Below are 18118 nucleotides of genomic sequence, written 5' to 3'. Positions count from 1 at the left end.
TAAGGAAACAGCCATTCTGATAACCTTTTTTTTTTTTTTTTTTTTTTTTGCGGTACGCGGGCCTCTCACTGTTGTGGCCTCTCCCGTTGGGGAGCACAGGCTCCAGACGCGCAGGCTCAGCGGCCATGGCTCACGGGCCCAGCCACTCCACGGCATGTGGGATCTTCCTGGACCGGGGCACGAACCCGTGTCCCCTGCATCGGCAGGCGGACTCTCAACCACTGCGCCACCAGGGAAGCCCCTGATAAACTTCTGATAGATACAATTTTGTATTTTTGGTATTTATGCATCAAATATCTTTAAAATCTGCATACTCCTTTGACTAGTATTTCCATTTCTAATAATTAATTGCAAGAAAATAATGGACAGAGGAACACAGGTATATGTAAAAAAAAATACTAACTGTGGCACTAACTAGAATACAAAATCTGTCCAACAATAAGGATTTGATTAAATAACTCTTAGTACTTCCAAATTATGGATTAAGTCACTTCAGATATTATGTATTACCTAATCCCACTTTTTTAAAATAACATATATTCACATAAAAACATACCTGCATAGAAAAAAAATCTAGAAGTATACACCCCAAAATGTTAGCAGTGATTGTTTCTGTAAAAGAATAGTGGAATTACTTGTGATTTTTTTTTCCTTTTTACTTATCTATACCACATAATTTTTCTACATGAATTGTACATGGATAAGAACACACACTCTTAAAAGGCAAAAGTAAAAATGAGGAGCACAATTTAAAGGCAGATGTGTCACTATGGTAGCCGAACATGGAACATTCCTATGTTCCCTAATAATAATGTCAGGCAGAATTAATATCACAAAGGTTACCAAGTAACTTAGTATTCAATAGCCTAGTTTTTAATTAGTTCTAGGAACACATATGGAATAATTTGCTAGTACTATTCAGGCATTTTAACAAAAGACCTCCCCAAATTTATTTATTAATCCTAAAGACAGTGCTGAAAATTATGCAGTAAAAATCTCAACTGCTTCAAGATGAGTGTCAGCTTCAATTGCCTTTTCATGCCTTTTCACATTTACCTTGAGAAACCTCTAATGGGAAAGCAGTCACTGTGAACATAATAAAACAGAAAAATCACTCATATGTTTAAGAATTCAACGTGACTTTTAAGTCTGGATGAAAACAAAGTCTTCTCTATAAGTTCTACTATTCCAAATTAGGTTAGCTTTTCCCCTCAGACTTGAAAAGTTTTAAAAACTTAGTCAAGAGAGGGTCCTGAAGCAAGCCAAGGAACACGTATCTGTTACAAGCAAAGCATGCGTATCTCCAGGCACTGTGGACACTTTCTAGCCAAAGCCCAGGGAGCTGCTGTGGCCACGCAGAGCACTGCCTAGGAGTTGTTTGCAATGCCTGGTTCAACACAACCAGTAGCACAGATGGTTAGTAAATCCTCATTAGGACTAATCTATAAACTATAATTTTCAATGATGTTGCCTGACATAAAATGATCATTTCCATCTGTCTATAGTAGAATAACTGTACCCACATAATTAATGGCAGGTATCTGTACAGTCACTTGGGGGGAACTTCACACCTACAGCACAGTTTGTATGTCACATCTCATAAAGCCCCATCAATGCATCTAATGGGACTTGACAGCAACCATGAAGGCACAGGAAGCACTAAGCACAGTATGATTCCTTTCAGCCCATGTTAGTAACGTCACTGATGAACGTAATACTTGTGGCACAAGAAAACTGTCTAGTTCAAGGAGAAAACCAAAGGCTGTGCATAAGGGAGAGATTTTACATTAATGGCATTTGTGTAACGCAGCATCACGGAATACCAAACGGACAACACAGCTATGTGGTTACTGCGGACGAGGACGGAGATCTCCTTGCTTTAGTGACAAGCCTGGCACCATTCATCCACTCGTTCAGCAAATACATGAAAATCATATACGACAAGAACTATTCTAGGCCCTGGGGATATAGGAGTAAACAAGCAAAGTCACTCCCTTCACGGAGCACAACATCTCACAAGGAAGGCAGACGTTAAATAATATTACATATTTTAATACAATTTTGAATGTCAGGATGTCATTAAACAGAAGGGCAGGGTGCTATGAGGCAAATCCTAGGCCTGGGAGTCAAGTGAACCGAGCACGTGGTGGGTGAGAAGAGGTCAAGCTGGAGCGACCTGGCTCAACCTCAGACCTGAAAGAGTCTAGTGTGACTGAAGCATTTAGATTGCTTCCTGGGCACACGTTAAGTCTGAGATGCATAAAGACATCCAAGTTAAGAGATCAAGTTGGTAACTGCTACCCAAGTCTGGAGCTCAGAAAAGAAGTCTAGACCAGGTATAAACTGAGAAGTCATTTGCTTAGAGATGGTGTGTGATACACAGGAACTGGAGATTTCTTAGGCCAAGTGAGCTGGATGGGGCGGGGGCTGGGAGGGGTCATGTATTACTTCCTCAAATCACAAAAGAATTAACTACTTCTTGCAATCAAATTACTTTCTTCTCTCTTGATTTGCAAATGTGAAATAAATCAATGTGCTTTCTTATATTATAGTTATGATACAATGCCCTTTTTGTTCAGAAAGGATAAGATTAAATGTATAAAGTTCTTGGGGAAATGTCAAGACCTAAGAAAAATATTTCTACAGTGAGTCTAAGGCATTGTATGCTATAGTTTATTTAGCAGACCACCTTCTTCCAGCCTTTTCCAGTGCCCTAGAAAAGGACTCTTTTTTTAACACACTGATACAACCACTTCGCAAGATGTGTCACTAGAAATGCTTTCAGTCTGCAGAACTGCCACCTACTGAAGCTAGATCACAACTGTAAGCATTCTGAACACATCAACAAGTCCTGGAGATGTGACATCAAAAAGAACAGAAAAACCTTCTGCTCTGCACACTTAAAACTTAACTTTCAGGACTATCGCTATAATCCTTACACAACCTGCCCTGCAGTCTTCCTATGATGAATATATAGCATGTAACTGCTCTATAAAGCAGTGGGCAGGTTATGGTTATAGAAAAGCTGAGTTAAAATGCTCCACGATTTATGGCCCAAGCACCATATAAGTGTGACATGCCTTAACACAAACTCACCTGATTTATTTGAAGCATGTTAAAACAATATTGACCAAACTGCTGTATCCCTCACGGCTCCAAAAACTAGAAAATGAAAATGAAGAAATAAGTTCAACTTAGTTGGTAATCGCAATGATTAGCACTTTAAACACATGCCCGTGACCAAAATCAAATACAAAAAATAGAGTAGATCTAAATCAGCGTTGAACTTTCTATGATGATAAACATGTTCTATATCTTTGCTGTCCAAACCGGTAGCCACTAGACACATGTGGCTACTGAGCACGTGAAATGTGGCTAGAACAACTGAGAAAGTAAATTTTAAATTTTCTTTAATGTTATTTAAAGTTAAATAGCCACCCTGTGGCTAGTGACCACCATACTGGACAGTGCAGATCTAGGCTGCACAAAGTCCCTTCTGGTTCTAGAGTTCTACGACAATTTCAGCAAAAGTGAAGCTGTTAAAACAATGTAAAAGTTTCAGATTAATATTTAATATATACTTCCCTTGCTCCAGTAACGTTTTAAACAGCTTTCTTCCCCTCCTCTACAAGATAAATTAAGCCTAAAGAAGATGTAACACACACATATTCTCTTAGGTAGTATGGAAAAGAGCACATAGTAAGATTACCTAGTTGCATTTTTTTTCCTGTTTCTGATTTTATTATCATCATTATAAAAATAGCATGCATATCAAAATTTTACATAAAATTTTCGAAAAGAAAATTACCATCCTGACACATCCCATTGTTACATTTGGATTTGTTTCCTTATGGGTCTAACCTCCTCGCCATGGTTGTATTTCTTTTCATGTAGCAAATGTCTTCTACACTTAATTTAAAAATAGGTATCAAAGAAGGGCAGGGGCCTTCCCTGGTGGCGCACTGGTTGAGAGTCCACCTGCCGATGCAGGGGACGTGGGTTCGTGCCCCAGTCCAGGAAGATACCACATGCCGTGGAGCGGCTGGGCCCGTGAGCCATGGCCACTGAGCCTGTGCGTCCGGACCCTGTGCTCCGCAATGGGAGAGGCCACAACAGTGAGAGGCCCACGTACCGCGAAAAAAAAAAAAAGGGCAGGAAAACCCAAATAAATCAATAAATAATGGGATTTTGTAATGGGAAAAGTTACATTAAAAATTATGTACAGTCCCCCCAAAAAAATAATCTAAAAAGCAACAACACAATTTTGACATATACCAAAAGAGCTAAATCCAATCACTTCGGTAGAAATTTTTATGCTATAAAATTTTTAATACTGAACTTTCCTTCAGAAGCAAAGGTTCTGGAAATACATATATACACACAGATACCATATGAAAATACATGTGTGTGTGTATATATATATATATTTGGCTACAATTTTTTCAAAATGACAAACTAGAGTCAATTCAAAATGACTTTCAAAATTTTCAATTATTTCTTTGTTTTAAAAAAATTTTATTTATTTATTTTTGGCTGCATTGGGTCTTCGTTGCTGCATGTGGGCTTTCTCTAGTTGCGGCGAGCGGGGGCTACTCGTTGTGGCATGTGGGCTTCTCATTGCAGTGGCTTCTCTTGTTGCGGAACATGGGCTCTAGGAGCACGGTCTTCAGCAGTTTGGCACGCGGACTCAGTAGTTTGGCTCGCGGGCCGTAGAGAGCGCAGGCTCAGTAGTTGCCGCACATGGGCTTAGTTGCTCCGCGGCATGTGGGATCTTCCTGGACCAGGGCTCAAACCCGTGTCTCCTGAATTGGGAGGAGGATTCTTAACCACCGCACCATCAGGGAAGCTCCTCAATTATTTCTTACAATAGTGACCTCACCATCTGTACCAGTTTTTTATTTTCCAAGAGAATCGCATTTGTAGAAATAGCACAAGACCTGAGCACCAGTGAATTTAAGTTTTAGTCCAAGCTCTTCAGATTACCTTTTTTATATATAAATTTATTTATTCATTTATTTAATTTTTGGCTGCATTGGGTCCTCGCTACTGCACACGGGCTCTCTCTAGTTGCTGAGAGTGGGAGCTGCTCTTTGTTATGGTGCGTGGGCCTCTCACTGCGGTGGCTTCGGTTGTTGTGGAGCACAGGCTCTAGGTGCGCAGGCTTCAGAAGTTGTGGCACACGGGCTTCAGTAGTTGTGGCTCGTGGGCTCTAGAGTGCAGGCTCAGTAGTTGTGACGTGCACGGGCTTCAGAAGTTGTGGCACGTGGGCTTCAGTAGTTGTGGTGCGCAGGCTCAGTAGTTGTGACGTGCACGGGCTTAAGTTGCTCCATGGCAGGTGGGATCTTCCCAGACCAGGACTCAAACCTGTGTCCCCTGCATTAGCAGGCAGATTCTTAACCACTGCGCCACCAGGGAAACCCCTTCAGGAGATTACCTTTTGAGCTTTGGTAAATTGCTTTATGTATCTTTGAGTTCTTTCTCTTGCTTCTATTTTCTTCCTTTTTTTTTTTTTTTTTAATCTTTAAAAAGTGAATGTAAGTCCTTTGGTAGGCAAACAACAAATAGAATACAGCAGAAATAATGAGCTACCACTTCCAAGACTGGGTTATAAAAAGACCATCATTTCCCTCGTGGGTGTCACCTGCTCTCGTTCGCTCACCTGTTTGGTCTGTGGGAAGCTGGCTGTCATATTGTGAGCTGCCCTGTAGTCAGACCTACATGACAAAGAACTGAGGGACACCTTGGACCAACAGCCCAACAGAAACTAGGGCTTTCTGTCCAGTACCCCCCAAGGAACTGAATCCTGCCAAGAGTCACATGAATGACTCAGAAGCAGATCTTCCCCCAGTCAAGCTTTCAGATGAGTCTACAGCCCCAAAGACAGCTTACCTGCAACCTCCTAAGAGACCCTGAACCACAGGCACCCAGATAAGCTGCACCCAGATTTCTAACCCACAGAAACTGAGATAATAAATATTTGTTTTAAGTTCTTAATTTCTGGGGTAATTTGTAACAATAAATAAGATACTTCCGTTCAACTCAAATTCTATAATTCTATGGTATTAATTAATATATTTAGGTAGACCAAAAAAGTCAATTCCCTGTTCAACATGAGCAAATGAATAACAGAATTTGAAAGGAGTAAATTATGAAACTTAAACATTTACACTCTATTCAAAAGATGACATCATTAAAAAGTGTAGCATTAATCAAATGGTATTAAAATACACTATCTACAACTAAAACTACAAACCTAACCAGTTTTCTTTTTTTTAATTGAAAACAATTCATTTGGACATCAGAACATGAACAAACAACTAAAAGCATCTCAGTGATCTAATGTCCCTTATTTTCCAGAATTTAACATTATTTAGTAAGAATTTACCAAATTTGAGAAATCTCATTTTGTTTTTACTTTATGTAAGCCTCTAAAAATTACAAATCCTTGTCTATAGACCTGTACGTGTTTCTTCAGTATTAGATTTTGGTAATACTAGTGGCTGATCCTGAGAAGTAGGCACAATAAGATACAGGGGTACATTTTTTAAAGTTCTGATCTTGTGGTATACATAAAGCAGTTTTATGAAATAGCACAAATGAAAGCACGTATTCACTCAAAACTGACCATACAATTTAAAATATTCTGTAAGCCTTTCCTTCACAGTTATAAAAATCTGTATACGTTAAAACATGAAACTAATATGTCTCTAACAGTACTCTGTAAGGTAACTGGATAAAAATTCTGAACACATTGTTGTCCACAAACAAGTTGTATTAGATCTATATCAATATAAAGATTATAACTATACCGTAGGCAATTTGGAATGCCCACAGTGGCACATCTCTTCAACATTTCATGTCTTATTTAAAGACATGCCAGGTCTACTGTCCTATATTTAAAAGAATTTGATAAAATATCAAGTCATATCAATAAAATGCAGAGCATTTTATACTACCCACGGTTTCATAAAATCCACCTCTTCCTCTTCTGTCAAAAGTTTCCAGCTACCATTCATTCCAATTACAACTGTGTACTTTTAGAAAAACCTATTCACATGTCCCCAAAATGCCCTACAGTGATATCCAGTCAGGCACATTAGAACATGCAGTTCCAGGTTCCAAGCTACTAAATGAAAACAGGCAGAGCAGTTTATGGTGAGAAGGCACTACTCACTGGAGAAGACTTGCCACTCATGAAGAATTAAAGGTCCAACAGGTATCTGAAATGTACTGCTGATATCACTCACTGCTTTTATTATGAATTACAATTTGCTCATCTGATTAATTGAAAGCTGTGCAAAATTAAATCTATAAAATCCTCAACAATTAAATCCTGCTTTATAAAATGGCATTATTAAATTAACATATCTATAAATTTTATATTGGCACCCATCCCACGACTGACAGGCAATCCTCTCTTAAATGTCTTACCTGACAATATGAAAAGCAAAAACATTTACTATCCCCATTCTTACACTCCAAACTACTACAAAACTAAATAACAACTCAAAGCTTCTTACTCTAAAAAATTCATGGGCTCCTTAAAAAGTGTTTTAAAAAAAGCTTTTCATTTTAATTTTTTTTTAAAGTAGGTACCCCCCAAAATTATTTTTATGTAAGAAAATCAAAACTATTTAGTATAAATTTTACTATCTCCTAAGAGCCTATGAAATATTCTAAGTATATAGAAGTCTCACTCCATGAACCATTCCAGTGAAAAACCCCACATAATACCAGCTAAGAAAAAAAGGAAACTAACATTTACCAGACACCAATTTTATATATACCAGGTGCCATATTTTGCCATTTTTATATTAGCTCATTTAATCCTCATCACCTTGGGATGCAGGTGTTATCCCCATTTTTCTACAAGTTGGGTTACTTCCCCAGTCACACTGCTAGGATTAAAACTCAGTTTTGTCTGGTTCAAAGTCTCCTTCTTTCCATTATATGTTAAACTATAAATAAAAGCTCGACTCCTTAAAAATGTTCCTTAACAAAGGGCTTGACCTCTAAAACAACATAATGGCAAGGATTCTATATAGAACTTCAGGGATTTCTTCAAAATCAATCATACACAAATATAAATTATAATTACTATGGATTCTAGACACTCATCTAATATTTTCTTGAGTATCTAGAAGAAGCACAAGTATATCTATACATGATTTGATTATACTAAGCCTGTCTCCCACTATTCAGTCTAATATTAACAAAACCCAATTTTGCAATATCTGGACTTTTCCCCTTTATTATGATCTGCATACATAAACGATCAGATATCCAGTGCTCAAAGTATACAAAAGAAAAGAAAACAGAGTATTAGAAGTAAAGAGGAGGTTAACTACAAGGAAAAAACCCCAACACACCGGCCAATTGTATCTTCCAGAACCTGATCCTAACACAGGAAAACCACTCAGCCTCAATTCCTATATTATTTATATACTAATAATGGTGATGAACACCTTTGATATTTTTGATATTCTTATTCTTTGTTGAAAATCAGACCAAGCCACTCCTTCCCAGAATTTCATTCCAGGCAAGCCAAGTAAGCTAAAATGTGAAATTTATATGGTTTTCCATGCTTAAGTAAGTAGGAGTAGAGACCATGATGTACATAACTGACCCTCAAATGATCTAGGAAAAAAATATTATGTGTGTGACAGAGAGAAAGCAAATGATAAATTGGTGACTCTGAGTTAAGGTTACATGAGTATTCTTTGTATTATTCTTATTCTTGGTACTCTACTGTAAACTTGAAGTTACTTCCAAATAAAAAACTGAAACTTAAAAATTACATGGCAGGGACTTCCCTGGTGGCGCAGTGGATAAGAATCTGCCTGACAATCCAGGGGACATGGGTTCCATCCCTGGTCTGGGAAGATCCCACATGCCGCGGAGCAACGAAGCCCGTGTGCCACAACTACTGAGCCTGCGCTCTAGAGCCCACGAGCCACAACTATTGAGCCCGCGTGCCACAACTACTTAAGCCCGTGTGCCTAGAGCCCGTGCTCCGCAACAAGAAGCCACCGCAATGAGAAGCCCACGCACCCCAACGAAGAGTAGCCCACGCTCGCCGCAACTACAGAAAGCCAACACGCAGCAACAAAGACCCAACGCAGCCAAAAAATAAATAAAATCTTTAAAAAAAAAAAATTACGTGGCAGTATATCTGAAGTTAACAGTACATACTTGGATTATACAGCAACATTTTTACAAACACAAAACACAGGTTCTTAAGGAAAAATTTAGTGATGTGTGAGGAAATCTGCACTATATCCTACCAACTCATGATCACTTAGGAATAAATTTCAACTACACTGCCATGCAATGGAACGTGGCAATGGTGCCTTGAGCTGAAAACATAGCAGGACAAAAAAAAAAAAAAACAGACATCACATAGTTTGGCGTTTAAGTGTTTCACAAATCTAATACAGGCCTGCTGCAAACGGCAGCAAATCTACAATTCAAGTGGTATGTGTTATCTGTTTTGCAGTAAAACATAGGCAAACTGAAAAATGAAAAACTTGCCATTTTACAAAACAATCGAGATGCAGAATGTCTGGGTTTTGATGGCTTTATTAAAAAAGATTTTTTTTTCCTACTACAGCTCAGTTCACAACAGTATGTGTGAATCATGTTAAGAAAGCAAGGACGGAGAAGAAATAGCCACCAGGAGCAATGCTGCAATCTTTTCTCCTACAAGGTTACTATTAACTCGCCTGCCCATCACAATTTTGATTTAAAATGTTCATCATGCTCCCTTAAATCACAAGGATGCATCAGAAGAGAAGTAATGCTCAGAAGAAGTTCAAATTTCAAAATTGTGAAATCAAACATTAAAAATAAAGGTTTTCAGCTAACAGTGAAACACCTTTAAAAGATCGTCTCTATCCTTTCTGGAGGAACCACCCAATTTAAAATCCTTCAGTACATTTCCCTAAGTGAACGGTCCTTCTCTACCCAAGTAGTTCTAAACCTTCTGGGGAAGGGGCGGCGGGACGTCACGCCAAGGAAAGACCCTTTCCGAAGAAAATTCTCCGCAAGTGCAAAATTCTGCACATATTTCCAGGGACTTCCAGAACCCAAGGCCATTATCCCTGCCCGCCCCCACCCCCGAAGAATCCCAGCTCAGCGTCTCCTCAGTTGCCTCCGCGGAACACCCGCCTCGACACAATCCCCATAGTCCCCGGCCCGCCCCGCGAGGGGCTGGAGGCTCTGCCCTCGCACAGCGGATTCTGTAACTGATCTTTGTCTCTTCGCCCAACTGCCTTCACCTCGGCAAGGTCATTAACTGCCAACCACCCCTTTAAGCCGAGCCCTCACCGTGGTAGTTCGTAAGAGTCACGGCCGAACTTGCCTGTCATAGGATATATTTTGCCCCCTCTGCCCCACCTACCTTCCCCATTTCGGCGCGTTACGTATTTATCACTTGCCCATTATACAGAAATAGCCACCACCACCAGCCCCCGGCGCACCCGCGCCCCGCCGTTCCCCCTGCGCCCCCAGGCCCATGGCCCGCAGACCCTCCAGGGATGGGCCTCCCGCCATCTCCCCTCCTCTGACCCCTCCCCTCCCCAGTCCTGCCCTCCCCCACACAGGGACCCTCCCCCTCCCTCTCCGGCACCGTCGCTCCACCCGCGGTCCCCTCTTCCGGCCGTTCCCACCGCGGCCCCAACGACCCCACCTCCCAGGTCCCTGCCCCCCCCCCCCCCGCCCTCCACCCCTCCACCCTCCGTCTGTGCCGGCATCCTCGCCTTCCTCCCGGCTCCTCCCCTCTGGACACCTGTGTCGTCCCCCCCCCCCCCCCCCCCCCCCCCCCCCCCAATTCATTCGTCTCCTCCCCGGCTCCCCAGCCCCCGCCATCCTCCTCCCCTCCCCCTCCCGCCCGGAGAGAGCCCGAGGAGGGAGGGAAGGCGCGGGGGAGGGGAGGCCGCGAAGGGGCCGCTCTTCTCCGGGTTCGTCGCGCGCCGCGGACCCGCAGGGCTCCCCAGCGCCCTCTGTCTCCCCCACCAGCGGGGCGGAAGTCGGGGCCTTCCGGACGTCCCCCACAAGGGTATTTACCTTCTCGCCGGGGACACTTTGCAGACGACTCCAACATTGGCAAACACTACAGAGAACTGACCCCGCTCGGCCGCCGCCGCCGCCGCTGCCGGCTTCCACCCCTCGGGCTCCCCGCCCCCCGCCTCCTCCCCCCGCCTCCGCCCGCCTCCCCTGCGCTCCCGCCGCGCCCTCCCGGGCCCGCGCCGCGCGCCCCCGCCGACGCAGCCGCTCTCGCTCCCCAGCCTGCCCGGCGCGCGCGCCCCCGGCCCCCGCAGACCCGCGCCGCGTGCCGGCGCCGGCCCTCCCTCCCTTCTTCCTTTCGCAGGTCCGCGGCCGAGCGCGGCCATTGTTCGCGGCGCCGCTCCCGCCCCCTGGCGGCCGGCCGGCCGCCGCAGCGGCGGCCGCTACAGGCGCTGCGGTGCTGGCGCCGGCAGGCCGGGCCGCGGGGCGAGGGGCCATCCCCCGGGGCCTTGGGAAGGAGGGCGAGGGAACGCCCAAGGACTGCGCCCCGTCCGCAGTCTCCGGGTCTCCGACCCGGCTCCCCGCCCCCTCGGCTGCAAAGGGTGGGCCTGGGGCAGCCTCTTCCACACCTGCACTCGGCAAATGCCTCCCCCGCCCAATTGAACCTCTGCTCTTTCCAGGTGGTGTCCGCACCCCGATTCCCCTCCCGTACCTTCCCCAGGCTTTCTCGCTGCCCCCCTTTGCTCTGCTGGGGGCGTGCGACCATCCCGCGTCTGCTCCGGCCGCCACTGTGCGAAGCACGGTTTAGCGGATCCTGCACCTTTCCAGCCTGGGAGGAGGAGGGGGAAGGGGGGGAAAGGGGAGGGGGTTAGCGCCACTGTCTCGCCCGGAAAACACTAGTGATCAGTAATCACCTGCACTCCAAGATCCGCAGCGTGGCCAGACAGCTTCCTCAGCCAAAAAAATCATAAAAAAGAAACCCTTCGAACCAAAAAGGAGGATCATCTTAGAACAGTGCCCTAGATTCTAGATTGTTGAGGCAGGAGTGCCAGAAAACTCGAATTACTTCTTGAGTCGTCCTGGTTTTGATGTGGGTTACTGATGTCTGGATAACTTTAACCCAGTTAAGCCCAGTGAAATTCAACACTCCATTTAGTAAATGGCATCATAAATAATGTGGCAATAAAGTAAGTGTAGAAATAGAATTATTACTGTGTTTTCACAAATTTATCCATTTGCATTATTATTCCCAGGGTTGCTTCCCAGTATCGATTCTCCGCCTGAGAAATGTCTACCAGGCCTGTGATTTCAGTCATCACGTAAAACCGATAGTTCTCCTGAACAGCTGGGAAGACAGTATAGCACAGTGGTTAAAAGCAAGGGCGTTCAAATTAGATAACCAGGCCAGGTTATCCACTTACTAAGTAGGAGACCATGGACATGTTACTTACCCAATGAGTCAGTTTATTCTTTTGTTCAACAGGAGACAACATGTGATAACATGTATTTAAATGTGATAGTATGTATAAAGCCCTTTAAGTAGGACCTGGCATGCGCTAAATCTCCCATGGAAAGAGATCAGCTACCTGCTACATTTTCCTCCTGGAACTCTTTCCGATGCTCCTTCCCTCTTTTCACATCTGCCAATTCCCTCAAACTTAACGTGGTGCATCCTCCCTAAATCTGCATCAGTCCTTGATTAATGACTTCTAGCTCAAGCCTAGCATTCAAATACTTGTTGAATGAAAGAGTACATGCCCTTCACACCAGCGGTATCAAAGGACAAGCTTCCCACATCTGTGCCTTTCCTGGGCTACTCGCTCTCCCTGCATTCCATCCTCCTTTCACCCAAGGAGCAAGTCGTCCTTCAGATCATTCCGAAATCACCTCCTTGAAAGCATTCTCTACCTCCTCTGAGCAGGTCAGTGCTGTTGTTCTCTCTCTTCTGACATAGTAGGTACATTAGAGTGTTTTTGAGCCTGATTCCACATGCCAAACAGTACATTCTTTAAGGCCAGGCTCTGTAGCTCATTCATCTTTGTAGTCCCAGCATCCAAGAGCTAGGGGGTGGAAGTAAATGCTTTTGGAATAAATAGATGAGTTTATGCTTTCAGAAATGACTCTGAAGTGTTCAGAAATGTCATTCCCTCTTATTCAGGTCATTAAAGTTAATTGAAAACTTTATCTCCACTGTAACTTTTCTTATAACGGATTTTAAGTCTCTGGTTATCTACTTGCTAACTAGGAGACCATGGGCGTGTTACATTTAAACCCCAAATAGGATGAATTTTTATTTTTTGTTATTTTTTTTCCAGCTGACTTGCCTGGGCACCCCCAGCCCTGGAGCCACAGAGTCCCGGCCCACCCACCAACCCTTAGAATGAATTTTTATTTTTTTAATTTTTGAATTTTATTTATTTATTTTGGCTGCATTGGGTCTTCATTGCTGCATGCGGGCTTTTCTCTAGTTGTGGCGAGCAGGGGCTACTCTTCGTTGCGGTGCGCGGGCATGGGCTTCAGTAGTTGCAGCACACGGGCCCTAGAGTGCTCGGGCTTCAGTAGTTGTGGCTCTCGGGCTCTAGAGAGCAGGCTCAGTAGTTGTGGCGCACGGGATTAGTTGCTCCGCGGCATGTAGGGTCTTCCTGGACCAGGGATCGAACCCGTGTCCCCTGCATTGGCAGGTGGATTCTTAACCACCGCGCCACCAGGGAAGTCCCTAGGATGAATTTTTAGAAGCCATAATTATCAGAGAGAAAATTGTTTTGGAGCTTGAATCAGCACTTTCAATTGCTCAAGGTGTGTAGATAGCATCAGGACATGAAATCACCTGAGTGGCATGGAAATCCACATGTCAATCTATGATCTTGGGATTTAACTTTAAAATGAGATGTTTGTGTAGGAGTTGAAAAAAATAGATATTTAAAGAGGTGTGGTCCTATTAGAAGCTGATTAAAACAAAGCAACAGATTTATCCATGTGTCTTTACCAGGAACCATTGAAGTCAAATATTCAACCATCAGAAAAGGATAATGCTTTCAAATTCATCAGGGTCAGGTTTGAGCAATTTGAATAGGACAGATTCTAGAACCACAAAACATGATTTCTCTTCCAGCTATGTCCTCTCTTTTCTTATAACAACCCCTTCCTGACCTCTATTTTCCTGTAAAATTCATCTCGTCCCCCAGCACCCACTGTATGTTATTCTCTTTTACATATATCTAAACATATTTTTATCACTACACATTATTTGTTTCTTCCAGTATACCTCAGCTCCTTGAAGACAAGAACAAAGATTTCCCCCATCTTTTCCTCTCCAGCATCTAGCACAGTGCCTGTGGTGATCAACAAATGCTGGCTGAATGAATGGATTAGTGAATTTGACAAACATTTACTGAGTACCTACTATATACCAAGTACTAGTCACAGCCCAGGGATATATAGCAATGAAAATAATCGGCAAAGTCTTCGTCCCCATGAAACTTACAGAGAAATGAGTGAATAGACAAATGTGTGATAAAAAACACTTCCCAGTCCTTTACCTATATTAGAATACCATTCTGGAAATTTCCAGTGTATCTGCCTGCTCACTAATAAATCAGTTGCTTGGGACTCAATTTTTTTTCATAATAATGAGGTCAAAATAGTTACTAGAGTATCAGCTACCTAAACACTGTACTAAAAAGCAGTAGAAGTAAATTACATTGCAAATATAATCATTAAGAGTAAGGAAACAAAATTTTATTTAATAAAGTGTACAGAGGTTCTTTTAAGTCTTATCAAACATATTGTTCAATAAATATTTTGAATAATCAATAAAGTATTGATTTTTTAACTAATTTAGATACAACAGCTGATTCTCTAATGCCATCTTTACCAAATTTATCATTGCAATATTAGAAGTTGGAGGCAAAAGAGGAATCAACTCCTCCTATCCCCCAAAAAAGAAATGGTTATGCAATTCCTGATGAGTATAAGTTTCTTGAAAATGGTGAAAATGTTTTGCTATGTAATAGAGGATAAGATGATGTGGGCAAAATTTTGATATGTGGCACCCTTACATGTATTAATAACAAATGGCAGCGTCCCTCATCTGTTCGTCTTACTTCCAGGGAAAGCTGAAGAGACTTACAGCAGATTTTAATGAATCTATGTCCCACATTAGATCCTGAATCCTCAATGACCGAATTTGAGAAAGCAAGTATCATCACTTTCTCTACCATATACCTGAATACAACTATAACTGGCCGTTCATTTCGTATGGCAAAAAACATTTACCACAAAATCATTGATATTGGAGAAAAGTTGCACTATGAAACAGGTGCCGAATTTAACACAAAAATTAAATGCACTAAGTGTTTGCATTTCTTCCAGTCAGTGACGTTATCGATGGCTTTATTGAGCTGACAGGGGACAACGATTTGCCCCAAGAGTTGACTTTTTATTTTGAAACACACTACATTGGAGAAGAAAGAGGCTGAGGGCCCCAAAGGTGCAGAGTTGAACCCACATTTCTCTCAGAACTTCGGAACATCTGTCAACGGACATGTGACAACACGCCAAGAACACACAACAGTGTAGAAGACTTTCACAACACAAATATGCACTGACAAACATTCATCCTATGACTTCCCTGGTGGCGCAGTGGTTAAGAATCCGCTTGTCAGAGCAGGGGACACGGGTTCAAGCCCTGGTCTGGGAAGATCCCACATGCCGCAGAGCAACTAAGCCCGCACGTGCTGCAAACACTGAAGTCCGTGCGCCTAGAGCCTGTGCTCTGCAGCAAGAGAAGCCACCACAGATGAGAAGCCCGCGCGCAGCAATGAAGACCCAATGCAGCCTAAATAAATAAATAAATATTAAAAGAAATCTAGTGTAATCTTGGCATGCATTAATAAAAGTTGATTTAAAAAAAAAACAAATATGCATCCTAGTATTTGGAAACTGATACCTCTCAATAAAGGAAGAAATATTAGCAAAAAGGAAGATGCAATGCTGAACAAGGAGACAAATCAAGAAGAAAAAAATAGTATAAGATACTCTGAACAAAACACTTGGAAGGCAAGTGCTTAGGTACAACCTAGAAAATAAAATCAGTTATTTGTGAAGTATTGCCATGCATCTACACACGTTTTAAATACAACTATTTTGTATTTTGCAATAAAGTCTTTTTAATTTTGTTATTCATTTCTCATGTTTTATGTTTATGTCCTCTTTGATGTCCCATTTTATTTTTCATGATTTTATGTTTTATGGCAAATTTGCCTTATGGCCAACTAGTTGTGCCGTAAAAATGTTTGCAACAAAGATGCTTACAGTGACAATACCAGACCCAGAGAAATCCATACATCTGGTATTAGAAATGTTGGTATGAATAGTAAAGAAAAACAGTTTTCTCATTAAGTTGGTGTCCAGAGAACCAGAAAATTGGTTGATAGTGTGGGGAAAATTTCGGAGAGAGAATTTATAATTTGGCTTTATTCCACCATTGTTACCCTAAATTTCTGATACTTTTCTTTGTGCCCTGTTTATAATTATTTAAATTTCCTTGCAATGGAATAACTGTGTAACATCTCTGAACACAGGGGGTCGGGGGGTGGCAGGTGTTGCTTCTTAAATAAGTTCAATGCTTTCTTCCAACACTTATTTTGTGTCTGTTTTGAAAGACCTCCTTTAGCAATCACCTTGTCGTCTGTCTTTCCTTATTGTCACCCCCATCCCCTTTTCAAAAGACTTCATTATTCTTTCTCCCTTCCCATTTATAAAGGAAGACAAAAACTGAACATTCCAGCTATTTATACCTTCTCATTCTTTCATCTCTTTGGTAACTGTTGATGACATTCTGAATTAGTAGTATGTTGTAGTTATAATAAATCATCCCCACAGAATTCCCTGGCAGTCTAGTGGTTTGGACTTGGTGCTTTCACTGCCCTGTCCTGGGTTCAATCCCTGGTTGGGGGAACTAAGAATCCCACAAGCAGTGCAGCGTGTAAATAAGTGAATCAATAAACATTCCCCACATTAGTGGTTTAAAACAACAGTGGTTTATTTAGTTCAGGCACTTTGGGCCAGGCTCAATGACTTGTCCTTACTCCCTGCAGTATCCGCTAGGGCAGCTCACAGGCTGGGAACCCGAATCACGTAAGGACGCACTCACTCACACCTGTGGTTGATGCTGGCCATCTACTGGGACCTCATCTGGGGCTGTCAGCCAGAACACCTACCTGTGGCCTGTGGAGCTTCTTGGCTTCCTCAAAGCATGGTGGCTGGGTTCCAAACAACAGGAAGTCAAGGACACTATTAAGGCCTGGGCCCAGAAGCAGGCGCAGATGTGCTGCAAATTCTGCCATATTCTGTTGGTCAGATAGTCACAGGGCCCACATTCAAGGCAAGACCTGACTCCGACCCTCCATGGCAGGCATGTCAAAGAACTTTAGGGTCACGTTTAAAACTCCGCACATTCACTGAAATACATTACCTTGTCTTTTCACTCTATTGCTCTTGCGTTAAAATAAAGGTGACATTGAAAATTTCCTTCCGTGGACACCTGGGTCTGCGTGAATCAAAACAGCTTCTTCACCCATCAAACGCCTCCCTCAACTACTGAAGACAGCTGCACACCTGAATGATGGAGATCACAGAAACCAGGTTCCAGAGGACTTCACACACTTTTCTAGTCCACTCTCCTCCCTAGGTCAAGGGGGAGGCTTCGAGCAACTTAGGCAGTCAACAGCTGCAGCAGCAGAAGAGAGGAAGGGGTAGGTTGGACGCTGGAGGAGAGGCCCAGGCAGTAACGTGTGATTGTACATTTAGTCACCCTGTGTTTCTATGCAGTTGGCAGTGCGCCATGCTGCCAGGGAGGGACCAGCAGAAGGCAGCCAGACAAGGTCAGGCCGACTGGCAACGTCAGGAGTGCACATCACCCAGGGCACAGGCTGTTCCTTCCTCTCCCAGCCCCACCCCTGTATCACCGGCAGACGCAAGTCATTTGTTCATTTACTAATTCAATGTACATGTCTGTGACTGGGGCTACCCCAAAATATGGAAGCTTGGCATATTGAATATTTTAAGCTGAAGGAACTTGAGAGAGAAACAGCATGTACAAGACTTTCTGACC

The 18118-nt window shown here is 42.9% G+C and overlaps 1 protein-coding gene across 11 annotated transcripts in view; it reads right to left on the bottom strand.

Annotated features, from left to right (window-relative positions):
* The window catches only part of STAU2 (staufen double-stranded RNA binding protein 2), a 309733-nt gene extending 297906 nt beyond the window's left edge, over positions 1-11827 (bottom strand). For 2 of the 11 annotated variants that reach the window (XM_027127898.1, XM_027127904.1), the window contains exons 1-2: positions 11065-11106; positions 3097-3162 (exon numbers count right to left, since the gene is read on the bottom strand). Coding sequence is in view for 3 of the 11 variants with exons in the window: in XM_027127905.1 (XP_026983706.1) it covers positions 3097-3114 (18 nt within the window). In the remaining 8 variants the exon portion in view is untranslated. Of the gene's footprint in view, positions 1-556; positions 611-3096; positions 3163-11064; positions 11171-11716 lie in introns of those variants that run through there. The other 9 variants (XM_027127896.1, XM_027127897.1, XM_027127905.1 and 6 more) reach the window with 8 other exon arrangements.
* Positions 11828-18118: the final 6291 nt, after the last annotated feature.

This window comes from Aethalodelphis obliquidens, unplaced genomic scaffold (assembly GCF_003676395.1).
Source record: "Aethalodelphis obliquidens isolate GAN/ISIS:26980383/991018 unplaced genomic scaffold, ASM367639v1 scaffold33, whole genome shotgun sequence".
In the NCBI taxonomy this organism is placed as follows: domain Eukaryota; kingdom Metazoa; phylum Chordata; class Mammalia; order Artiodactyla; family Delphinidae; genus Aethalodelphis; species Aethalodelphis obliquidens.
This window is presented reverse-complemented; position numbering and strand designations above follow the sequence as displayed.